Raw genomic sequence first — 26,841 nt, forward strand, 5'->3', positions numbered from 1 at the left:
GCAGACGTGTTCCTAAACACATCATTAAGGTAGAGTACAGTTATTAGAGCTTTTTCACTGAAAACAGCCGGATGCTGCTCCTGAAAACCAGGTTGATGAGAGCGCTGAGACTGAGCCAAGAAGTAGAGTTGATTGTTGTGAATAAAAATGAGCTAAACAAATGTTGAAAGGCTCTGTAACGTTGAGGGGGACTCGGTTGGTGAATTGGTGATGATTCTCTTTAACATTCCACATAGTAACTGGATCCAATGTTAATATGAAATATTTGATTAGAACAGCTTTAAAGTTTTGGGACTAACATCTGGTTGGTTCTTTTATTTAGTGTTATAGAAAGAGGGAAAGATTGAAGAAAGGAAGAATGGATCAAAGTAACTATGTGAAACAACAGGCTACTGGGCTTGGTGCACTAATAAAGAAGATCTTCATAATGAAACCAACAAAACCAGGGTGGAAAAAACATTCAGCTCACTTCTATTTCACAGCACTAACAATGCAATCTATCTTACTTACAGAATCAGCCAGAAGTGTCTTGCTGGCTTCACCCACAGTGCGGATGGCGTTGTCCACATCCCGCTGTCCAGGAAGGCAGTTCACAGATCTGTTCAGGGCCTGAGACACTGCCTTGGCCACCTACACACACGCACACAAATACATACACATACACACACAAAGATAAATGTTATCATATGATGTTAAATCAGTGCCAGACTGGCCACCTGAAGCACTGGGTGCTTGACAATTGGGGCCGCTGCAATGCAAAATATACTTAATTTGTTAAAATCCCAGCCAGCACGGGGAACAAAAATATCCAAGTGCTGTGTGGGGGGGCCTGACCTGCCTGTCCAGACTCATGTATGTAATGAAAAGTGTAGTTCTTTGTGAAATGAGTTCACACTATACTGACATACCTGTAGATATTATATGAAATATGTATTTACAGAGGAGTACAGAGGACTGATAAAGAGCTTCATTACATGGTGCAATGATGATCATCTGAGGATCAATATTTGCAAAACCAATGAGCTTATAGAGGACTACTGCTTAAGTTCACTGAGAGAAACAAAAAAAACAGTTAAATTTTTTTTTTCTTGATTGGCCAATAAAGAAGATTCTGTTAGAACACAAAGAAGCTAAAAAACATACACGCTTCATACATATCTCCAACTCGGCAGCTCAGAAGATCTCTACAACCAGCACAGTCTCAAGGTGGACACCCAAGATTAACATGACCAAATCAGTATCCGACCAAACGTGAAATATGGTCACAACCTTCATTTCTGTTACCAAGTTATTGTGTTGAATAATAACATTTTGATGTCGCAGTGGAGCTGAAGTTTGACCTTTAGGATATAAAATGTAATTTTGCCAGCATGATCTAAACAGTGTGTGTCTGACCTGCGCCAGTCTCTGCTGACTTTCTGGATCTCCGGGCCTGGCGATGGCCCTCTTTGTTTCTTCAATCAGGTTGGCTGACTTGTCCATGACGTCTCCAGCACAGTCCAGCATGGCGTTCCGCACTGGTGGGTCGCCTGTGTTGGCAGCGACTCCCCTGGCAGCTGAGGCCAAGGACTTCAGAGCCTGAGCCACATCTCTGGCTGCCATTCCTGAATCCAACAGGGGGGAGGAGAGTAACTTGATAAATGCTGCATGAATGCATTTGTTACTATGAGGACCAAAAGTGTTTTTAAAAAAATAATATAAATAAAGGAGACATTATAAAATAGATAACCGCATGGATACCTACAGAAATAAACACATTCAACCTTTAACCTCGTTTGAAATCATCAAATACATTAAAACAACAATACTGGCACTGAAAAAGACGGTGAGATAGTAAAAAGCACTGTGAAATACAAACATTCTGAAGGACTGACATGTCTGGGTGTGATGTGATGTGATGTGATGTGATGTGATGTGATGTGATGTGATGTGATGTGATGTGATGTGATGTGATGTGATGTGATGTGATGTGATGTGATGTGATGTGATGTGATGTGATGTGATGTGATGTGATGGTCAAAGCATTGACGTGACATCTACATTTTTCTGCTGCTCTTGTTTAGGTTTGGTAATGTTAAACACACCTGTGTAGTTCTCATTGCCCTGGGTGGCCTCACTCAGCAGCTGGGCGATGGCTGAGCTCACAGCCTTTGTGCTGGTACCCAGATCCTGGGAGCATTTCTCAAGCTGAACAACACAGCAAGGAGACATGAGCAGAACCAAACTGTTATATAGTACACGTCTTTAATTTGTCTATTTGGTAATCTGCTGTCCACGTGTGTTTATGTGTGTGTGTATCTCACCGTCTCTCCTGGCAGTGGTTTGAGCTTGCCCTCGTCAGCTGAAGCCTTTGCCTCTTGGATGTCCTTCTCCAGACCTCTGACCATTGACAGAGCATTGTCTATCTCCAATGGACCACATGCTTCCTGAGCCTGCACCCACACAAACACAGACAAAATGTGGGGTGACATGTTAAGAAACTGTGTCACTTGTGTTGTCCTCCCTTTTTAAGCTCTTAACCAATATGTTTCTTCTTAAAGTCAGTAAATAACAATAGCCCTCATTCCCAAGAGCCCCTCATACAATATTGATTATTGAATATTGATATTTTTCTAGGTATTGCATTGAAGTTAGAAATTTCAGTATTGTGACAAAACTAAAAGCAGCAATTACGCTGAGCTCTTGAGCAGCCATTGTTGTTTTCACATGAACAGTCACTACTCTTCCTGGTGGTCATTCTGTAGCTGCCAGTGATTCCTCCAAAGACGCTGATTGGTCCAACCCCTGTGTGTTCTACTACAAGCATATAGCTTGTTGGATTTGTGGGATCACATGATCACGTGATCAAGATAACATGTTTCACAACGGAGTCGCCTATTATTTGACAGGATTTAAGGATTTAGGGTGCAGCGATTGCGGGGTACAGCACGATGATGTGTGCAATTTCTGCGGTGAACCATTGGAGTAACAGGATACTTTTACACTTCCACGGGCACGATGGACCTGGGCTGTGTGCAAATTGGCTGGAGTCAGTGCTATTGCTTTTTCATCTCTAAACAATGAGCACTGTTGCAGGTGACCAGACAGTGAATCCTGTTCATTAAGGATGTTAAATATGTTGCTCATCTTGCGACATAGGGGACTAGGATTGCACACTGTTGCCCACTGCCCATTCTCTTGACTTAGCTCTGAGCATGGATCAATGGCAAGAGTCAGGAAGGTAAGATACAGTATGTGTACTGAACAATCAAGTCCAGTTCCATCATGGCTGTTGTGGCAGGTCCAAAAGATACTAGGGAGACTCTCTTCCTCCTGGATCTGATACAGAATGGATATTCTTCCTGCCAGCTCCTGAACTAAGGCTGAGGCAGGTGCAGCTTCCACAGTTAGAAGTAGTGTAAGGAGGCATGTCTGATTACAGCTGCTTCTGCAGAGAAACAAAACGACTATGGCCAGTATGGATGACCTCAGGATAGTAGACGGAACTTGTTGTTCAAGTTGAAGCAAGCTTTTAACAGCAGGTAAGCAGCAGCAGGTACATGATCTGAACATGCAATGACTGAAACCTTCTACCCAGCTAAAATCTCGAGGTACAACAGTATCTAAAAAGTGTATCGTACAGTTATGGCTTTAAACCTGATAAAAACTAGATGAAATGTCAGTTTACGGTGGTGCTCTGTAATCAAGAATGTATATAGATGGGTAGTACCTTCTGTGATGCAGTGCGGAGCTCAGCCAAAGCACTGGCCAGGTTCTTAGCACATTGGCTGAGTTGCATAGCTGATGCCTGGTCAGTGATGGTGGGAACTGTGGCCTTGGAGGCTGTAACCATCTTGGCACCAGGCTGGTAGAGGAGAAGAAGAGACAAACTATTAAACAAAAACTATCTAAACTAAAAAAAAAAAAACAACTACTACATACTACTATATAACTAGGGTTTTCACCTTACCTCTAGTGTTGTTAAAACAAATGGTTTAACCTCTTGTGGACATGAATATTTTCAGAAAAGTTCATGACCTAATGCTTATTAGTGGCAAGTAGCTTCAGTGAAATCAAATAGCTGTGACAGATAAGAAAAACAATCAAAAAACTTAAGATTAATCCTCTGGACCATGAATTTCTACATTTAATTTAATAGGAAACTAGCCATTGTTCTATATTGTTCACCATTTTCCCAAGCATTACTGTATGTAGTGTTTGTACTGATTTCAGGTCATTGATGAACACGATAAAAATATTTGCAGAAACTCAATGTTGCTCGCTTGTGTTGGGTAACCTTTCACGGCAGACACCATATCACCATTTAAACCTTTCAGTGTTGCATTTTTGTTGCTTGGTAATGAGGTATCATAACATATCACATAACCTGCATAACTCCCAAACAATCACAAAGCTTATTTATCACTGCTGTATCTCCATTACTGTCCTTTCAATGTATTTTCTGTTCTCTGTTGTCCAATTACACTACTACTATGGTAAGTTGTGCTTTATTAAAATCTTGCTGAGTTGTCCCTGTTCACCAAGTGAATGAAGCTGGGTGTGACAGTCACCTGCAGGAAGTTCTGGCTGGCACTGATGAGGGCCAGCTGAGCGCTGGGGCTGTCAGGCTGAGACTGGCTGCCTCGAACTCCCTGAACCAGCTGAGGGATCTGCTCTGCCACCACCTGAGGACACACACATAAACACAGGATATACTGTAACCTCACATTAAACAATGGAATGGAACTACCTGTATATTTTAATCTCATTTGAAGTCTAACTGAAATAAAAGGGTGTAAGGGTGTTTTTCTGGTACAGCATATAGACCTACTTAGAAAGTACATGTCTCATACTATATTTTGGGGCAAAGAAACATTCGGAAAAAATAAGAAATGTTGATTTTATGTATTTTATGTAAGTCAGTATTGTGCTCCTGTGTTTCCAACTTTAGAAGTGGATGACTTTTGGAATTTCAGTTGGACCTGCAAATAAAGAATGTGAAAGGTTCATATATAGAAAGTGAGAGAACAGGAAAAAAGTGAGAATGAAAAAGAGGTATTTTGAATTTAAAACCATCTGTGCAGTGTGCTGTGATGAACTGATAGAGGCAGGTAGTGAGTGTGTTTACCTTGCAGCTCTGGACGAGCTGCTGCTGGGCAGCCTGGTTCCTGTTGGAAGAGGCGGCGTGCTGGGCGGCAGCTATGGTCTGAGTGGCTGCTGCTGCTGCCTGTTTGGCTGCATTCTGACAGGAAATAGACATGTGCCAGCTTTAAACACTAATATACACATGCTAGCGTATGACCAGTAATAAATATAATTTAGATTTGTAGAACTGATTGAAGTAGAGAGGACTACAACTAACCAACTCTACAACTAACTAACTCTACAGCAGCGCTTCAGCACTACAGTAGCACAACAGTAACTAATATCAGCTGGCTAGCAGAACTAATACTGGGATGCTTGTTCAAATGACACTTTCAACCACATAAACAGCAGCCAACAGTAAAAGTGAACCAAAGCATAATATTATATTGACTTATAATGAAGGCCAGATCTAAACTGTGGTTATCATGGTTATGTGGCAACACAACGTCTGGTCACAGACAAGGAACCTACAAAAAGGGAAGCGACATTAAGTCAATGAATTTGACTTTGGCGACAGAGTTTACTGCCAGTTCTATTGTAGTCTATGGGAGGCATGTAATAGCGGACCAAAAACCAGACATATCTCCGTATGACCTTTGATGAAGAAGTGCCTCTACAAAAATTAAGTTCACACTTCATAGAATTGGCTACTGACTGATTTTGGCTAATGCACGTTTTCCTCTTGTTGGTATAACGTACACATCCTGGTTGGATGTGGAATTGTTGCATCCATCACCGTCTATAATACACTCTGACAAGCTGATGAGGAACTGTTGTGCAGCCTTCCACTGATCAATCCAACAATTCCCTACAGGCCACAAAAACACAATCAGGGCTTGTGAATGTCACTAAGATTTCTGTAACTCTTTGTTTTGCCACTTTGCTTTTTACCTCTAGCTTGTTGACAAGCCGCTTCTTGATAGCATTTTGTGCGGCAGCATTGGTGGCCATGCGGAGACCTTCAGCAGCCTCTCGCAACTTCTGCTGTTGCTCCTCACTGTCAGGATTTGCTGCTGCACCCTGGTGGGAAATGCATACAGGTCATTACACATTAAACAACAGACCCACTCAAATGAAGTTCATATTATTGTGTTAAGCGCAGACATATGAAAGAAAAAGACAAAGGTAGACCTTGGCAGCCTCCACCATCTTTGCAGTGGCATCAGCCAGAAGCTTGGCAGCTGATAGCAGCTTGCGCGAGTTCTCCAGGTCTGACTCTCCCTCTGCATCCATCTTGATGGCATTGACCAGGTCAGATGTGGCCTGGGCAAGGATACGAGCCTGACGAACCATCTCACCTGATGGATGAAACAAGAGGGAAAATGTGGAACCACCCTTACGACTGCTATCATCAATATGTAACAGTGAATGAGTGCAACGAGTGAAACAAATATCATTAAAACCACGGACAAGAGCAAATGCATCCTCACAAACCAAAATAACTGCTTGGGAATGGCCAAAGGATTGTGACAAAGAGCTCAAGGTTACCTAACCTGTGCCCAGGCCCCTCAGAGACTAATACGATTTACCATCCTTGGGACATGCCAGAACAAGTCAGATCCACTTATTTATTTATTTATTTAAAACCATCCCTATTAGCTGAATGCCCTTGGCACCACTAGTTTTCTTAGTATGCATGCTCTTCTGACAATGTCCGTCTTCCTCTTGGTGAGGTCTTTGTGCTGTATATCTGTTAAATGTTGTGTTGTGTACAAATGCTCCACGTCTTACCTTGAATTGCCCCCCGGGGACAAACAAAGTTTTTTGAATTTGAATTTGAATATGCCGGATTCAATCACAACATTGAAACCCACTGAAATCAATCAGCCAAAACAATGTATTAATGGTGTGGCTGAAACAATGAAGGAGGGGAAACAAGGAAGTCATTCAGGATACAAGGATGGAAGAAAGGAAGCCTTGAGCAAAGAGACTATTCTTTTCATTACAAACAAGGATGAGAGTTCATGGTGGGAGGAAACCAACAATGTTGCAGAGTGGTGCACAGACAGCAATCTACTGCTCAACGTCAACAAAATCAAAGAGCTGATTGTTGATTTTGGAAAAAAGGAGGCAAAGACACACCCCTGTCTACATCAATGGAGCTGAGGTGGAGCAGGTGAACAGTTTTAGGTTCCTGCGAATCAGCATCAGAGAGAACCTGTAATGGGCTGACTGGCATGTTTGTGCACGGCCTGGGACAGGAAGGCTCTATAGCAGGTGAATTAAAACCACCCAAAACACCATTGGTACCCATCTAGCTGTCTGAACAGAGCACAAAGTATACTAAAAGACAACACCCACCCCCGCCACAGTCTGTTCACCCTGCTGCCATCTGACACAAGATATAGGGGGAAGCAAGAGTCAGATATAAGCAGCGGGTGAAAGCTTGTCTACGTGTACAGTTGTATTTTTCTGTTTAGCAAGGAAAACAGAAAAAGTATTTCATTTCTTGACATTTTGTGAGTTTATTGTGTTCATTATTGGACTCGCAACTGGCATACATACATCTAGCAGCTGAAACTACAGGAGCTGTTAGGAGACAGGATGGGCCAGGGCTACCTGGTTAGCGTGCCAACTTAAGTAGACATCTCTGCAACACAGTACATAGACGTCTTTGGCCTAATGTCAACATGGCTGTCTCTTCACACTCTGTTGATAATGTAAGTTCTTTCTTTGAATTCTTTCAAACCAAATTTCTGGCCATATCTTATAAAATTGCTCCATTAAATCATTTATTTAATTATGTCACATTTCAATACTTCATGAGGTTTTTGGGTTCTATGCGTTGGATTTAAAATATTTGCTATTTGAAATGTGAGCAAGTATGTATGTTTGGCCAAAAGCAGATGTTGGGGGCATGGGCAGATTTACGCACAATGTTTATTTCAAGCTGTTAGTAAAACTAATGTGATTTGTTTAAACCCTGTGGTCATGAATTTAGCACCCTTCACCTACCTGCATCTCCCATTGAGCTGAAGATGTTCTCCGTGACATCCAGAATGCGGTCAGTGGCTTCCCCGTGGCGTCCAATGGGATGGGCTCCACTGGCATACTGTTTGATGTGTTGAAGCAGCTCATTGAGGGCCTGAGTGACACCTGTCGCAGCCACGCCTACCTGCTTCAGGAGGCCTTCATCATTAGTGGCCCCCTGTGACGCCTCCACGCAGCCTTCTACCGACTTGGCCACCAGCTTGCCTGCCTCAATCAGCTGCTCCTGGCACACTGGGGAGCTTATGGTTGGAGCCACCACCTTGACAAGTGTGTGAAGTAATTAATTACATCCACATACACAAGGAAAATCCAAGTTCTGAACTTCCAACAACAACATTGTTCACCACTGCTTTCATATGGAGAATACAACGGTCAATGTCCAGCTCTGAGCAGATATCTCTCAGACTACTCACCCTGGTGCAGGCCACCAACTGAGATGTGGACAGAGCACACTGAGTGGCTGCAGCAATGACCCGGTTCTGCTGGGCCGAGTCCTCTGTCTTCTGGGCCACGTTCTTTGCTTTGAGCACCAGAGCTGCTGCAGCGTTAGCCACAGCCTTAGCTAGCTGCATCAGCATGTCCTGTCAAACACACACAGCAGTTATTCTTACTTAGCACTGTAGCATCCTCTATTGGTAGAATTTTATTAAAATGTTACATATCCAAATTTAGCATTGTAGTATAATGGCCACAACGCCCAATGCTAACGGTGAAGCTACCTAACAGTTACTTCAGAACCTTTTTGTAGTTTTAGTTTTCCAAATTGTACAAAAGAAAATCTCTTGTCTACTTCACACTGACATATAGAGATTGATGCCACCCTACCTTGTCTCTTTGGTCCTTTTTGTAAAGCAATTAGCAATTATCACAGCCGACGATCATTATTGCATCCCACAAATTGTGATTGTGAACAATACCAAGGTAAGAAGGCTGACAGTTATCCCATGCCGGATGTTACATCTGGTGTTTAAAATCTATGCGCTACACAGCAAGAACTGACAACTGTACTTTATTTACTAACTTTCTGTGCATTACACATACAGGTTTATCTTTGTAGTGCTACACAACAAGAAGTACCATCAAAAGCTATTAAATAGCATACAAATAAGAGCAACACTGCATTGATCAAAGTTAAGATGGACACACCTGGAACTGTGGATCAGTGTCTGTCTCTCCTATATGAGACAGCAGCTCTCCGCTGGCCTGGCCCACATTTCCTGCAGCCTGCAGCAGGTTCTGACGAGGCTGGAAGCGAAAGATATCATGGACATTAACTCAAACTACAAAGAGTTGACATAACAGGTCTACATCTCCCTAGTTGTTTGGCTACACAGTACCTCTGTGTTTGCAGGCTGGGCAGTCTTCAGCATTTCAGAGACAGCACAGGCCAGGTTCTTGGCAGCACCCAGCAGGTGTTGCCCATTTCCTCCTTCATCATCCATGAGCGCTGCCAGCAGTTTAACACCCTTTGACATCTCTGTCAGGTTGGAGGAGATTGTGGTAACAGCACAGCCCACCGCTGTGTAGTCCGTCTCTGCTGGATCACCTGAGAGAGGAACACAGTAAGGAAGGATGGATGGATGGATGGATGGATGGATGGGTAAGACAGAAAGACAGAAAGACGGAGCGCTCACACTAGTCAAACAAACTGGACTTTGGGAATCAAACGTGCTTGGGCATGGCATGGATTGCCAAGTGTGAGTTCACCCTGAGGATTCAAAATAGACACGCTAGGTTGCACTGGAACATATAATTAATTAATGGCGAAACCAAGGGTGATCGGGTGTTTTAAAAGATGTTTTCCAACACCCATGTCCATGCAACCCAGCCAGAGTTGATCATAACTTGTCTTGTTTCCCCGAAGCCCTACCCCAAAGACTGACTCAGAAATCAGAGTGAGCAAGCGACCTTATTAAACATGCTTGATGTTAGCAACACATTGCTTTGACTTTGGAAAATGAAATTTAATTTGTCTACTGCCCTGTTTAAACCTGGCATTGGCCTTAGGTGTGACACATTGAGACCACATTTGGAGGTGGTCTGGGCTGCATATGGCCACATTCTTTTAGCAGTGTGTATATGCAGCATTATTTCAAGATGCGTCATTACAACTTAGATAAAAAGTTAATCACTGATAAAATGCTACCACCTGGCAAGTATACTAAGTGACCCAAATAAAACACACCCATTATTGTGCATGGCCAACAGCGAGGCTGAGTGCGCTGGTTACAGGGGTAAAAACACTGGTTGTGTCATTCTCTGAGAATTAATGAGCAGAGAAGTTGCTCCTAGAGCAGATTGTGGAAGAATTCAGGTTCAAAAGACTCTGAGAATGTCGTTCAGATATAGTAGGTGTTTTATTTGTGCTGACTCACTGTTGTAACTCACTGTACTGATGAGAGCCTCAGCAGCTGCTTCATTGCCTAGTGATGTGTGGAATTTATTATTGACTTAGACAGAGCTCCCAGCTATTCCCACGTGTGCAGATAATGTTTAATATGTAAGGCAGTGTGTCATCAGCACCAACTGTTCTATACACAAACTGCACTGGATTGTAAATGGGGAAGACCTGTTCATTAAGACAGTCAAACTAATTTTTTTTTTTTTTTCAGTGTTTCACACAGAGAACATCTGTCATCAGGTCAATAGTTCTTTAGTCATTAAAGAGTCATTGAAAAGCAGTTTCCAGTCTGTTGTACCCATCAGTGATGACTCTATGTACTGAGTACTTTTTTCTTCTTTCTTTTCTTTTTCTTCTTTTACATCAATGCAGAAAGTGCTCTTTAAGGGCCCGTGTCCATCTAACATTTATTTCTGAGCCCAAAGAACTTTTGTAAGTTGGTCCCAATGAGGACAGTGGATATGCAGCAGCATCCTGCCGCAGAGAGAGAAAGTGCTGCACCAGCATCTTTTTTTTTTTCAGAGCGTTCTGCCTTTGTTGTGCAGCCACTCAAAGTGCTTCTAGTTGATAATCTCTCAATTTATGAGAAAGGCCGTGGGGTCAACACACTGTCGCTCTTAATCAGGCAACCAATCATATATTAGATCAGGTAGGACTCATCACCAGTCACCCTGGTAACCAAGAAAATACAGGATAAGCTTGCTCTGGCTGTGTCTGTCAACTCTGACATTTATCAGACAGAAACGATCATAAGCAAGACAGAAAAGCCCATTAGTGGGAGCAGATCGGCCAGACACTGCATGTTGTAAGCCCTCTGTTATCAGAGCCTTAGCTAATGTCAACCAAATCCAACGTGCACAGACTTTTTTCTTTTACCACACAAGCACTTCAACTCAGCGCTCCAAAGTGTTCTGCCGGTGCTTTTCTGACAGAAAGAAATGTTAAAAGTAATAATATTTTCCAGATCACTGGCATTACACATACTGGAAGCAATAAGGACAGGGTATGGTGAGGCACAGTGTTTCTACCTGCAGTGAGGTTGACCATAGATGCGGTCCCTGCTGTGATGGCATCCACTTGAGAATGGATCTCATGTTTAGACTCATCCATCTTGTTTTTGCGCCATGCTTGAGATGCCTTGATAAAAAGAAAAGGAAGAAAACCCTCTGGTGACAAAGATATAGAATGGACTGCTCAGTACTTATATCAGCACTTAATTCAATCCACTTGGACTCAGAAAAGATTTCATCTCACCGCGTCTGTTCCCAGTGGGGGCAGAGTATCGAAGTCATCCAGAGAGGCCTGGGCAGCCTGGACAGCCTGCATACTGGAGTTGATGGTTCCAGTCAGGGCTTGTTGTGCTGAAGTCTGTGGACACAAAAAAGTGCTGTCACTGATATGACCTATTGTGTTAAAGTTAATACCGTTTCTAAAATATTTATGTGGTCTCAATATCAATTAAAACTACAAGCAGTGATGAACGGGCCGTGGCACGCCCCAACGCGCAGGGTTGCAGATATACCCATGTGTTTTGGACACTGTGCAAAAGAGTCAAAGTAACTTCAAGTGTCCAGTATGTGGCACTACAGAAAACTAAGCATGTCAAGGATAGACCGTACCATGAAAATGTCAAGAAAAAGAAATAATGATTGCCAGACAGGCTAATATCCTCGGTCAAAAAACAGAATGCAAGGAGAGCTGCTTGGTTGTGGAAAATGGTGTCCCTCTGGTGCTCATCAGTTTAGGGATCTTGTTCTTTCAAAATTGTAGAAAAAGTTTGATTCATTCAAGAGGGTAATGAGTTAAAAAGCCTTTAATTAATCTGGCTGTTGAATCAGAACAATAGTAAAAACATGCCTATGCATTTCAGCCATTAAGGCATTCATCAGGGCAGTACAAAATGGCCGCAAAATTACAGTACAGAATACGAAGACAAGGAAGAAGACCAGACGAGGCATATGTTAGTCAACCAAAAGCCACAAGCCATGGCCTGCACACCAGGAGGAAAACCAGGAAGAAGAAGTGATTAACAGTTCAGGCATCCCACTCTCAACCAGCCATGTCGCTGTTCTTTGTGCCCCAACAAATACAACCAGAGAGTTCCAAACAAAAGATTTAGATTTATTTAAGTTCTGAACATAAACATGCTATAAGAACTGGTAACCCCCAATACCCCATAACTTAACATTACAAAGAGGCTAACAGTAGTAGCAGTTGCAGCATGCTAAAGTTATCAGGCATAGATGTATAGAAAACTCAGTAAGGGGAGGAGGCAGGTCTTTACTATTGTTGTGATTCAACAGCCAGATTAATTAAAGGCATCTTAACCCACCCTCTTGAGTGCCTCAATGATTTTGAAAGGCTTATTTCCCGTTGTCAGAAGGTGGCCCTGTGACTATACCTGCTAACTGACATGTTGAAGTGTTATGGCGGGACCCTGATCAAACGTGAAATTTGGGTGGGATTATACAATTTACACGAGTTATAAGGACTTCCTGGTTCATGGCGAATATTTCTTTGCCACTGCATCGGTGTTGAATGAGAACTCAGAATCTTCACTTTATACCATCATGGAGGCCTTAATGATGTTCTCGCAAAATTTTAGCAGGATTAGGTCAGCCTGCTAGCAGGAGTACATAGAAGTATAAAAACATGTCATTTCCTTTTGCCACTAGGGGGCGCTAGGACCATAACAGACTACTGACATAGCTATGGGTACTTCGCATTTCCCTTTAATGTATCTATGTCTCTCTCACTTGCGTCTTTTCCTTGTGTCTTAGTCCCTCCTACCAAGGATTGGTGGAGAGGTGTGAGGAGAGAGGAAACAAGGAAATATAGAGAAATGAGACGTCCTTTCCTCCGCAGCGTCACATGAAGCGACGTCTGTTTCTGATGACGGCTGCAGCTGATCACAGCTGGATCAGCCGTCAGTCGACTTTAACAGCTGTAGAGACGTCAGATGAATTTGTGCCTGCACACAGCCCCTTGCCAAAATGATTTTATCTATGTTTTTTAATAATAACACAAAACTAATAATTGTCAACAGATTTAAATAATCAATAAAGTTAAACTGATGTGCCACGTGCCTGTATTACTTTACCCACAAGGAACTGCTCTTAGAATATTTAGTTATATGACCTGGACTGCCCATTCCACAGATTTTCCGCAGTGTCAATGGATATACCTTTGATCAGTGCATCACTGCCGCAAAAGTGTGTTTTTGCAGTGTACAGTGTAATCAGTAAAATAAATTTACATGATTAAAGTAATAGGGAATATAGTTTGGGCCTACACTTGTTAATTAGACTGTGCTACACTCAATTTAGGAATGGGTTTAAACAAAGATGTGATTTTTTTTGCAGTTATTCTTATGACTTATTATTATTTCATCTGCTGTCTGTGCATATATAACCAATCATGTCCTTTTTAAAAGTTTAAATACCTTTAAAAGCAGACTGCAAATACTTTTGCTGGATGATCAATTGTTTTTGTTCAAAGGCTCATTTCTGGATAGACTGACAGCTGGATCTGGATCTTTTGAGAACCCACAACCTTAAAGTTCAAACTGCAACTGTGATTTTCTGTCTGTTACCTGTTTAACAAACACCTGCACATGAATTAATGCAGTCTGCATTTATGTTATATATATATTGTGATTGTCAAATAATCATTTAATAACCCAGAATGGGATTATGGTGTCTTTTGAACACTGGAAACTTTATTTTTAGGCAAAATGTTTCAGGAAAAATTGAAATGATGTTACACATCAAACCCAAGGCTCAGGAATGATCAGCCTCATGTGTTTAAAACAGGTCATGAAAAGAATGTTTCTTATAAATAAAGAAAGTCGTTTGTGGTGCTTTTGTTCACCTTCGATCATGCTGACACATTTTAACTTAAAGTTAAAACAAACTAAATATATAACTTGAGGGTGAAATACTTCAGTTTAATGTGTTATCTGTCTTCATTCTGGTATGAAACTCCAGTGATGTTGTGATGTATAAGATCAGTCTGATCTGCTGCAGCATCCAATGAATAACTAACAGGGTGTGTCAGCGGGCAGAAAGACTTCTGTGAATGCTACTCTCATGTGTCCTCACTCCTTGCTCCTTGAGGCACAAATAAAAGCTTTGGGATGGCCTGCAAGACGCCAGTCAGGAACAACTTCCGGTTCAAGTGAGAATCAAGGAGTGAGGAAACGACAAATAAGAAAAATGAGACGTACCCAATTTCTTCAAGACAGATTCAACCATGTATGGTGGAGTTAAAGCAATTTCCTGTTTCATGGCGTCACATCGGCCTTCGCCATGCCGTAATGGTAATATTGATATGCAATTTGTAAAATTATGAAGTAAAAAACGGCTTCAAGATCACAGTTTAAAAAGTCCCCACAATTGTCATTTCACTCAAGCACAAAGCTATGACTTGAAGGGCTCTCTTGGTACTTTGAGGTAGAATTATTCAAAATCTTCAAGTCCTACTGCTTAAACACATCAGTGTGAAATAGAGTGAGGGGTTGAAGTGAGACAATTTTTAACAATTACTGGGCTGACCATTCTGATATGGAATAGTTTCTGTAGCAGAAGGTATGCACAAGTAGAAGTCAACCAATAAACGTACAGAAGAAAACTAAGAAGTCAGCACTGAAGGAGGACATTTCTGAAGAAATTGCAGCAGTGGTGTAAGGGAGATACGAAGGGCCCCAGTGCACGCTAGTTACAAGTTAATAAGCATGTGCACACATCATTAGGCATATGTATTTTACCAACAATGTGTTGGATTTTATAGTCGTATGAGTTACTTAGCCTAATGCATAAAAGCAATTAAGTGCTGAAATATAATATGGAAATTAAAGGATTATCCACTGCTTGGAATAGCCTGCTTATTATCTAATAGCCTAGCGTAGCGTACCTACTGTTACAATTATTTGGGATTAACATTATATGTAGCTTGCTATCTTTACCTGCTGCATAGTTGTTGACAGACCAGCTGAACTGCTGCATGCTGCTACTCTAAATAAAAAAGCCAGGAATCTAATTCTAGATGCTTTGCTACCTTCTCCTCCTGTTCTTTTCTCTCTTGTGTTTTCTTGCTGTCACAATCTGTTTGAAAGGCATGATTGTTCACTGGGATTTCCAGTCTTGACAGATTTTACATTTGGATGGACAGACGGATGATTTATTTATCGCGAGGGAAATTTCGAATAATAATGTTATAATAATGTTTAATTACAATATAATGTAATGCAAATTATGTATATTTCTCCTTACTGCATTTTGGTTCCAAGAATACAGTACATGTGTTCCTAGGATAGAGCTTGTCTCATTTTCAAGAAAAATATTAATCCCTAGTGCACAGAAGAGGAAGTCTTTGCTCAGACATACACTATGACTGGGTTTTGTAAAACAAACCATCATTGTATCAAGGCTGAGGAGGTGCGGTTCTCTCTTCTGTATTTTCAAAATGCCTCATAGTGTACATTTGTACACCTGTTCTATCCAAGTTCTTACAGAACATTACAGTGCAGTACAGAACAGATGCAGAGAGTTGTGATCAAAGTTAATTTTGAGTCACATTCTGCCAATTCAAGCCTTTTGTGATATTTGTTATTGCTTTACCAGTGGAGGCATGTGTCCTCTGTGCATCTGCCCACTGGTGATGTGCTGCTTGGCCTGAGGCATAGAGCCCATCTGGAAGCTCTCTGGGCCTCCAGCTCCTGAACGCATGATGGCCGGCAGGGCCACTGAGCCTGTCTCCACCTTGCCCACCTTGTTAAACTGCTGCTGCAGCACTGTGGACCTGGAGTGTTGTTACAAAAGGAAAAGGAAGAGAGAAATTACTTTCGTGGCAAATATAGAGTTTCACCCAGGAAGTCGGGAAGTGGAGGTAGTCCATATGCACCATCACTATATATTGTTTTTACTAAGTCTTAGAGTCTCTCTTGATTATAACAACTAGTCACTAGTCGTGACACTGTTTAAAGAGATTGATGAATACATAAAAACTATCAGTATTTACTGGTTACTCAATTTCTGTAAATGATTAGTAATCGTAGTATGCTGTATCAGTAAAACACACACACACACACACACACACACACACACACACACACACACACACACACACACACACACACACACACACACACACACACACACACACACACACACACACACACACACACACACACACACACACACACACACACACACACACACTTACTTTTTGGGTGAAACAGAGTCTTCCAGCATCGTTGACTCTTCATCTCCCTCCAGGCCAAAGTGGTCTTTGCTCTTTTTCTGTCAAAGACAGTAATGACATCAGTAGTGACCACTGGACCATACAAAATGTAATTTAAAGGATTTAGAAAAGGCTAGCCATTAAAACCCATAGACTATGGCACATTTAAGGGACTGAGCAGGTTTATTTTCTTACAATACAATGTATATCTTTAAGAAGAGTGGTTATTAAACAAATGTAAGCACAACATATATTGTAACGTCTTTAATCCAATTAGCAAGTGAGAAAGAGGATGTCTACAACAGAAGGGACTCCGTGCAGTTACAATATCAGCAGCTCGACATCATTGCAACATAACGAGCAATACAGTAATGAGACAAGATAAAGAGTGAGCACCGTCATTTACAACATCAGGGTGTCAACAAAATTACATTTCTAAGAAATTCTTCATTCATCCCCCTTCCATCAAATGCATTAGGAGTGGATATCCAACAGGCTTAATGTGGTATCACTAAACTCCATATTACCTCTCCTACCCAGAAGTTTGACAGTGTCCATCAGGGCTGGTGTTCAAACAGTCAGAGAAAGGGAGATGACTATGTGGGCATTCACTAACCAACATAACAATTGAAAAGGTTTGTCTTTTAAACATAAATGGATTAGGACCCGGAATATGTTTTTAATGTATTCTAGGAAAAAATGGTGGACAAATTTTGAGCAAAGCATCCATCCTTCCTTCCTTATGGGCCCCACAGTTTATTGTTCAGGTTGATTAAGTCAACTACTGTTTGGATTAACATGGACACTGTCACCTTGCTGTCTGTATAGTCATTTTTTTCTGCTATTTACATTCACGGTAAAGCTCCTAGAGGCACTTATACCAGCTGTTTCTCTGTAATAAGGAATGGGGGGTCACGATTCAATTTCAAACTTTATTTTTCAGCACTGATGGCTTTGCCATGTTAGATTATCGAATGTTGATTTGTTAAATCAAGTTAAATAGATAATTTGTTTAATGCCCTGATAACATTTACATTTTCAAATTTCTCTTTAAAAAGATACATGGTAACAAGTGTGATATTAACGCCATTTTTTCTTTTAATGTATTTCAAATGTATATATTTTTATAAAAAAATGTTTTATATTTTTCAAAAATGAAGTAGGCATACCTTAAACAACCATGTAAGTGTATAATATGTCAGTCCCATATTATTACTGACTTTTACCTTTTTGAGGATGATGTCGATGTAACCAGCAATAAGCTGAGCTATCTGCTCCCCCTCAGTGGTCTGCACAGAGTAGTAACCATCCTGGTAGTCTCCAAAGTCCTGGAAGCAGAGCAAAGAACAACCTTGCATTAAAAGATTCACATATGCAGGGGGCTTCCTTGTAGCTTAGGAGTTACAATGGCTTAGCCGGTTAAGACCATGAATGAGAACATCCCTGGCTCGAGTCCAGCTGGGGACACTTGATGCATTTTTTCTCTGGCTTAACAAACTAACGGATGTGATAACATTCCATGCATCTTGATCCCATTGAGGAGGGAAGGAAAAGATACGAGGAAAAGATTATTTAAGGAGAAACAGATATGGAGAAATTGGACATTTTTCCTCTGCACCATAAGCCCAAGCAATGTCAGTTTCTCTTGACATCATTGCTGAATCAGCCATCAGTCTGGAGGTGTAAAATATGTGATGTACTGTCCAAGTAATGAGAATGCAGTTACTTCTGCCTGTGTAGTGATGTCCTACAACATGACAAAATTGAATGTGAAATATCAGGCCCACAGCATGTTTCCCCTTCAGTCAACAGTTTGACAAACATCTGCACAGTCATTAAAAATCTTTATATTGGGTGCGCCAGTAGCTCCTTTGGTAGAGCATGCGACCCATGTACAGAGGCTCTGCCCTCGGTGCAGCGGCCCAGGGCTCGAGTCCGGCCTGTGGCCATTTGCTGCATGTCATCCCCCATCCCACTCATCCTGTTTCTCAAGCTGTCCTGTCAATAAAAAGCCATGAAAAGGCCCCAAAAAAAACTAAAAAAAAAGTCTTTACATTGAATTTATAGAGTACAAAAAACAGAAATGTTTTTTTTATTTATGAGTCGTGTATGCAGTTATTGATATTCTGTTTGTAAATTCCTACTAAAATATTTACATTGACATTTTCTATCATGCTACACTACCAAGGTGGGAGATACAAATATAGCACATTAAAGTTAAAAACCCCATATCTAGTAGAGAATTTGAACCAATAAACACAGGAATACAAGTCTAATTACTCAATTATTTTTCAAACAAGTCAAAACATCCGATCTGGGAATCACAGAGTAACTCACGATATGATTCAAGATAAGTTGCCCATAATAACAATAGTACCACGAAACATCGGTCCTGCGATAATTGATACATTGCAAGACAATCATCTAACGATACATCATGATATCTGTCTAACTGAAGAAGACAAAATACCGCTAAAAAGGCAAAGTGTACTGATTATGTATTTATTCACAGCATTGTGGTAAGAGGTGGGATATAAAAAAGTATAAATACTTTGCACATCGAAAACGGTTATGACTGATATTCTGCTAGGGTTGTCAAAAGAATCAGTGCTTAAATACGTCAGTGTACTTCAATCCCATGTTTAAGACAATACAATGTCCATTAATGAGTGAGGCAATAGCGTAGAAAGTACCAGCTATACGGTACGGTTGCTATATAAGCTATAAAAAAACATTGAAAAAAATCAGGTTTCCAACCAACAGATCAAACAACAGGGAGAAAATCAACTGGCTGTTATGGCTGTTAAAACTTCGTTGGGTGAAGAAGCTCAGGGTCAATGATATGTTCTGTCTTTCCATGAAGTACTCACCAGGGTGAAGCTCTTAGGGGAGGCAGCCCAGCGTTTGATGTTGGTCAGGTTCCACTCCTGGATCACCTCCTTGGTCTTCTCATCCACCCTCATCACACTCTCCTTGGTGATACCCAGCAGACGAGGCACCAGTTTGTTCTTGCCCTTCATTTTTTCCTGCAGGAAGTTTAAGGAAAGTTACAACGTCCTTTCTAGAAATAAACCAGAAATGTTAATGCATTTGAATTTCTTATTCAGCTATTTTGCTGCATGTCTACAAAACAAATCCCCCCTAGTGTTTCCTAGTGGTATTAGATACAAAAACAACCAGGTTTTTTCTGTTTTCCTCAGAATAGCAACTACCAACCGCACAGGATACAACATGAGTTTGTGTCCATAATTGTGATATTTAAAAATGAAATATTGATATCATGTTAATAATACACATAATATAATATCCGGTAAATAATACAGAGACTATTAAATCATTTTCTTTCCTTTGCAGTCTTGCTTTGTCATAGTAGGTTGAGGTAATGCACCTCAATGATGGATGATGGATGAGTCAGACTAACCTAAAATTCCTTGTGATGTGTACTCTATAAAACATTAAAATGTTTAGAGGATTTTTTTCAAGTGCATCCCTGAATCCAAGTAATTCAGGGATGCACTTGATCCCTTTCCTCTCACCTTGACCAGAAAGAATGACACTCCGTAGGTTTTCAGAGACCTGGCCAGCTTCACATAGCTGACTTTGGCCTCAATCTCTGTCATGTTCTGACAGTTTTTGTGTGCCTGCAGAAACACATGAAACAATCAATCAAAGGCGTAGATTAATTCAATGTTGCATGTTGTATTTGTTGCATCTCTGATTCTCTGTTAAAGTTCCAACCAAGGGTAAAAATTAAACATCTCTGTGCAGTGTGACGCAGTAGTCCAGTTCTTACCTGGAAGATCTTTCTCTCTCCTTTGTTCTTGATGTACTCTTTGGGAAGGAACTCCTTTAAGCTAAAGAGGAAAGAGTTCAAATAGAATCAGAAATCTCAAATAATAATGAATGTATGCAAAAGAACTGGACTGAACAGTGAACAGTGAATATGAATATGAAAGCAGCAGCGCTTACTCTAAGAATCCAGTCTTGTGTTTGGTCTCATTGTGGTCTCCAAACTGAATCTGACACTGATAGCCAGCAAACTCACAGGCCTTGTCAAAGGAGACTGGATGAGATCCATTCAAAATGTCATCACGGGCCTGTCCACACACAGAGACAGACGGACACAGAGACAGAGAGACAAATCCTCAGAATATTATCCACCATCAATCAGGAGAACAACTGAAAACTACTTTTATGAAAACAGCATCAGTATCAAAAACCATCTAAGGATTGCTACTGGTCCCAGCTGTTACTTGGTTACTATATATACTCCTATTGAAAGAAACGTAAAATTACATCTTTTTAAAAAGGTAAACAAAGATAGTGTCAGCATTAATGTTCCACTTAAATCATATTGATGCTATGTATGAATGAAGGAGTATCCAAACAATATATACAGTACATGTGCATTGTATAAACATTCTCACCATCTGTGGTGTTCATTGTAAAAAGACTGTGGTGTGTTACGCACATACAGTAGAATCTGTCTATAGTGTATAAGTGCTGTATTCTTTTAATTAATGAATACAATTCATTTATTCATTCAGTTATATTAGTTGTGATTAGGTTGCAATGACCTTAATTGCCTTGTTATCCACCTAGAACAGCCTCTAGGCCATAGCTAGGCGATCTCATTCTTTCAGTCACTACCCATATCTCATGACCATATGTGATGGTTGGAATGTAGATTGACTGTTAAATTGAAAGTTTTGCCTTCCGCTTCAGCTCCCTCTTCATCCCAATGGTCCAGTGCAGCGGCTGCATGACTGGACGCACTCACACTAGGCAATTTGTACCGTGCCCAAGCACGTTTGACCCCGAAAGTCCAGTTTGTTTGACTAGTGTGAGCGCTCCGTACCGTCACAACTCAAGCACGGTATGGCCCCTTGGCCCTGGCAGGGTTGGAAGACTTGTTCTTCTGCATGGTACGGTTGCTCAAGCACAAGCATGTATGCGCAAAGTGGACATAATGATAATCATGTGAATTATGCTGCCTTGCACAATCAAAAAATCCAGGACTGGGAGAGGGCCGTCTATGACCAAAACGACACAAAATAAGCCACAAAAACTCAGTAAAGTCATGTCCACGTGTTGTTCTCCACTGTGCTGCGACAGTCGAGTCACATGATGACTGTGTACAAGAGGTAACCAGGCTCAGGCCCGGTTGCGGCTGGAGCAATGTGAGTGCAGGCCAGCGGGGGACTGGAGAGGAGGCGCAAACGTGCTTCGGCACAGTACAGAGCAAGTGGGACAAGTGCGAGTGCGCCCTTAAACTCCTTCACCTTGGACAGCACCTCTACCCCGACCCAGAGGGCAAATCTCATCCACTTGGTGCCTTTCAGCCACGGATCTTCATGACTACTACAGGGACCTCTGCCAGGGATATGTGTGAGTCTTACCCTGAGCCTTCAGACTCTGCCTCATGTTCATCAGGTTCAGTGGTTCCTCAAAAGTGCTCTTTTTACCACCTGACAATATCCCCAATCCGGGTTAGCAGGCCAAGCCCTACTTTGCCTTCCTGATACATCAAATGTTTGCCAGCCATTCTTTGAGGCCAACCAAAAGACCATCCCCATAGTCTGAACTCTTTTGCCTCAGGGATCGCCAAAGCTGCAGACCTTATACCCTCCTGGTATCTGTCTGCTGCTTCAGGAGTCCCCTGGGCCAACCAAGTCTATGGGGTCTCATTCTTCAGTTTGACGGCTACCAGTGAGGTCTGAGTATACTGCCACGACAGGCACCAATGTCCTTTTGACAACAGTTCCTAGCAGCTGCCTCTACAGTGAAGTTGCTGGACACTCAGATTCTACGTCTCTAACCTCCCCCAGGATGCGTGAGACATTCTTCTGGAGGCAGGATCTGAAGACCCACCGGACAGGGACAGCAGCATCCCCGCCATCCTATCTAACTCATCATGGGTGGTGGCTCTGGTATCAATTACACTTACGAACCACTTCTTGTGTGAACATGGTGTTTGTTTTGGCCAATCCATGACTAGTACAGAAGTCTGTTAACAAAGCACCATTCAAGTTCAGATCAGCAGGCAGGTTTCTGAGCCCCAGAAGAACTACAAAGTTGCTTACAATTTTGCTTGCCACTGTGCCCTGTTCATCCATTTCCAATGACTATCCCTATGGCTGTGGGCCCACTCATGGTGGCTCAATGTTGTTTATTTGGCTGTGAGGAAAACCAATTATTGCGTGTATGATATTAGTTTGTGTACCTGTACATAGAGCAGGTTTAGCTGGACGGGGTCCCTGGAGTCCACATTCTGGTCTGAGTAGAAGAACTTCCTCCTAAGCAGCAACATTTCTGTCTCTTCCACACCCTGTTCCCTCAACGTCCTGCCATGGTCCAACCAGTTCACTGAGGAAAAACATCAACCAAATAAACTGATGTAGTAGTGATTTAGTGGTCTCTGTACTCTCTGTAAAATGTGTTGGCAGACAAGAGACAGGCGCTTTAAAGAAATGTGGTTAAAGATGGTTGATCAGTGCTGCAGGCTTTGCTATTTGTCAGGCATAAACACAATATAGCTTTTATATTAGCTTTACTTGTATGCTATTTTTGAATAACCTCTAACCATCCAACAGGTCATTACTATGTAACCGACTCGGTTGCTAGACTGTCTGTCACAGGTGGTGACTCATCAATGATGTCAGCACAGTATTCATAACATATCACCACAATCAATAAAGTTGAATCTTCAACACAAATGGGAGACCCTGACTTCCAGTGAAACCATGAAAATGGGTTGCTGTTGGTCACCTTCATCATGTTACCCCTGTGAAACTACAGGCCATGAATTAAGTGTGTTAAAGACAGTTAGTGCGAAGACTTGTGCTTGTCATACATTCATCATCTGTGTGGAGCTTCTGCTTCAGCTTCTCCATCTTCTTGTCATCTCTCAGCAGAGTCTTGTCTCTTTTCAGGGTGCCTGTGGTCTCCTCCTTCTTCTCCTCACCAGTGTCTCGCACCAGGGAGTACTCATCATAGTTTGTAATGCCTAATCCACAAACAGATTCAGGTTACTACATTTGCTTTCACTTTCACATGGCACAAGCACAAGTTGAGGATTACTTATATTAATAGCAGCTTTCATAACAAATGACCAGTAAACCAGCATCAATAGAACGTCAATATATAGTGGTGATGTACTGATGGACAGACACACAGAATGTCATTAGGGAAGAAATCAGTTAGTAGGCAGAAATAATTCCATCTAAACATCAGTTGTCCAGGTGAAGTGTGAGCTGTGTGACAAAGCTGACCTATTCTCGCACAGATGGTCATGAGCATGTCACTGACAATCTTGGAGTCATCAACCATGACAGTCTTCACTGTGCCGTCTAGCATGCGAATCTTCAGAGGTCTCTGCTTCTTTTTGTACTCCAGAGTGTCCTGAAAGACAGAGGACACAAGTCAGGAGCTCTGTGTTACTAGATGTCAACATTCCTGACAGATGTTCAGACTTGATCATTCATGATACTCTGAAATCCTCTGAACAATCCAGAACTGATTATGATATTCACAGAAGTTAACTATTCTAGTCTCGAGCACAAGCAGTGCTGTTACAGTTTGGTATTTTGTTCTGACCCAACACTGGCTTTGCCTGTCTCAGAGGGTGGGAGGAGTGGCACAAGCAGGTGAGAGGTTTGTTCAAATGAGGCAGCAGTGTCTAAGACTTTGTAGTGAGAATAGACTGGCACATTTTGGTGATTTTATCAAGAAGAGCAAGCTACATTTTTGTGCAGAAAAACTGAATTAATAAATAGAATAAATAGTTTTAATCAAACACTAAGCAGCCAAACCATGTGTTTAAATCAGCATCAGAGATAACATCCAACTTCATGAAAAGCAGGAATGTCATTAAATCAGTCTGCATTTATCTTTAAATAAAGATGAGAGCTTCTAACAGTATCTGTTGTCCACTGCTCTATACTTTATGAGAAGACAACACACATACAGTACATACAACCAAACTAGGAGAGGTGATTGAGTATCTATCACTCTATGCAGGCCGTTGCACTTTACAGGTGTGAGTGCACACCTACAGTAGCTATATCATCATCTCCAGAGCATGTCTATTAAGTAAATTTACACACAGCAGCAACACGCACCTCCATGCTCTGGAGATGATGATATAGCTACTGTATGTCCGATAAAGAAACAGTCAACTGCAGGAATTAATTTGCTTGGCAACTGTTTGAAACTTTGCTTAGCAACCAGCAGTTAGCTTGCTAACACCATACGAAAGTTACAGAACTGTAACTTACTTGGCCTGCTGGACAGTGAGGCGAAGGCTAATATGGATCATATTCCTTTTCTAACATGTGCGAGGGTGAAGTGATAGTTGGGGTGATAGTCCAGGTAAAAGTGAAGCTAACTGGAAGCTAAAAACACCAGCGGAGTTGACCTGAGAAATGATGAGCGGTGCTGGCTCAGGCCTGTGTGAGCTGACAAATCAGGACAGATTGGGCCTTCCTGGATGTGGGCCTTAAGGAGAACTGAGTTTAATTGAAGTGTTTCAGACAGAGGGTGAATATGGAGCAATGGACAGCATGAGAAAAGTGCTGTGTTTTTTTTCAAGAATTAAAGCATGTAAACCTATTCTTGAGACGTGAAAAGTACAGATATGAACCTGAAAATGAATAAAATGTCTCTATAGAAGTTTAAGTATTTGTTGCATTCAATGCTGTGAAGAGTGTGTGCTAGAGTGACTTACCCCATTCCTCAACATGTAGTAGTCCAGGGCCTTTCCTGCCTCGAGCCAGATGCCTTTCTTTGGGTCTTCATCAGACAGAAATAACCCATAGTCATTGGCTGCAAAGGGAAACAGAAATACTGAGTGAGGCACAAGTGTGTTTCTTGGCATACAACAGCATGTGGCTATTCTGCCACTATGGAGCTATTATTATCTCAAGTACTTGTGCTGGATGTGACTTATAAAATATGTGCACTTTCTTTTTGTCCATGTTAATTAGGTCAGTGGGTCGCTGGATAATCAGCATCTGTTTCAACACATACATCTGCTTCAAACATATCATGTTACACATTTCAAAATGTGACCACTTTTCTCAAGAGTGCAAGACCAGACAAGTGGACCACTTATCATGCTGAAGAGTAGAAACAAGCTGTTGAATTAGGCAGAGGCAGAGATACTGACTTTGTCTTTGGGATGTAAAATGACTTGCAGGTTCGAACAAGCAATGGAGAGAGCTGCTGTTGAAACAGCTTGTGTAATAAGACATAACTCTGCATGCACACCAGCTGATTTATCTGTGTAGCAGGGAGTTGACAGCTTTGAGTGATGTTTTCAACTGCAGCACATCTTAAGAGCCTGTAATCAGCTAGACAAAGGTAGCAAGGCCGCAATTCATCTACTGTTGGACATTCTTTCCTGCATTCCACTCCATGGTTGCTTTGTACTAATTTTACACCGAGAGCAATATTAGCTCAAACCTCCACACGCTCACCACCTTTTGGAAATTATTGTATTTTGTGAGTTGACACATTGGACTGCATACATCTTATCTTAACAGTTATTTACATGTGATGAGAATTACTCTTAATGTTAAAGGGACATGGGGCAAGTTTTTTAATGCTAATGGGTGATGAAGCGTTCAAAACCACAAAGAATGAGCCCACCCATGTATTGTTTGCCTTTGTGTATTGAACCTAACAGGGCGTATTGAACGGTTTGATAAAATATTGAATATTGTTGCATCCCTATTACATACCTACAAATGTGAGGAGTACAAACCTGCTTCTCAATCTCAGTCTCTGTAACATTGTCCAAAACAAGCAACCGAAGGGCTTGGATAAGGGTACGATTATGCTAGATTATGTCCAACATCGTAAGGAGGCAAAACATAGTTATGGTTAGCTTTGGAACAGCCACGCTCAAAGGTGGATTAAAACAAAGCTTTAATACATACGTACATCCATGGGACAAACAGATAAATGAATAAAGAAACATCTTCATGTTTATTGTTTGATGAATTAAAAAGAAGGTCCAAATAGTTAAGGATTTGTTGTAGACAGCATTTCACAAAGTTTCTCCTAATTCCACAATGGAAGCTTTT

The 26,841-nt window shown here is 41.4% G+C and overlaps 1 protein-coding gene across 2 annotated transcripts in view; it reads right to left on the reverse strand.

The window, feature by feature from the left end:
• tln1 (talin 1) overlaps nt 1–26,841 on the reverse strand; it is an 87,110-nt gene that overhangs the window by 39,039 nt on the left and 21,230 nt on the right. For both annotated transcript variants that reach the window (XM_084383411.1, XM_084383412.1), the window contains exons 4-29: nt 25,482–25,579; nt 24,028–24,157; nt 23,610–23,762; nt 22,980–23,122; nt 20,726–20,853; nt 20,550–20,610; nt 20,293–20,397; nt 19,627–19,782; nt 17,983–18,084; nt 16,739–16,815; nt 16,135–16,315; nt 11,771–11,884; nt 11,545–11,653; nt 9,453–9,661; nt 9,262–9,360; nt 8,529–8,696; nt 8,080–8,374; nt 6,256–6,422; nt 6,016–6,144; nt 5,108–5,221; nt 4,551–4,664; nt 3,710–3,844; nt 2,304–2,432; nt 2,085–2,187; nt 1,396–1,604; nt 511–630 (exon numbers count right to left, since the gene is read on the reverse strand). In XM_084383411.1, coding sequence (XP_084239537.1) covers nt 511–630; nt 1,396–1,604; nt 2,085–2,187; nt 2,304–2,432; nt 3,710–3,844; nt 4,551–4,664; nt 5,108–5,221; nt 6,016–6,144; nt 6,256–6,422; nt 8,080–8,374; nt 8,529–8,696; nt 9,262–9,360; nt 9,453–9,661; nt 11,545–11,653; nt 11,771–11,884; nt 16,135–16,315; nt 16,739–16,815; nt 17,983–18,084; nt 19,627–19,782; nt 20,293–20,397; nt 20,550–20,610; nt 20,726–20,853; nt 22,980–23,122; nt 23,610–23,762; nt 24,028–24,157; nt 25,482–25,579 — 3,548 coding nt within the window. The remainder of the gene's footprint in view (nt 1–510; nt 631–1,395; nt 1,605–2,084; nt 2,188–2,303; nt 2,433–3,709; nt 3,845–4,550; nt 4,665–5,107; nt 5,222–6,015; nt 6,145–6,255; nt 6,423–8,079; nt 8,375–8,528; nt 8,697–9,261; nt 9,361–9,452; nt 9,662–11,544; nt 11,654–11,770; nt 11,885–16,134; nt 16,316–16,738; nt 16,816–17,982; nt 18,085–19,626; nt 19,783–20,292; nt 20,398–20,549; nt 20,611–20,725; nt 20,854–22,979; nt 23,123–23,609; nt 23,763–24,027; nt 24,158–25,481; nt 25,580–26,841) is intronic.

This window comes from Pagrus pagrus (genome assembly GCF_965226575.1).
Source record: "Pagrus pagrus genome assembly, chromosome: 19".
NCBI lineage: Eukaryota > Metazoa > Chordata > Actinopteri > Spariformes > Sparidae > Pagrus > Pagrus pagrus.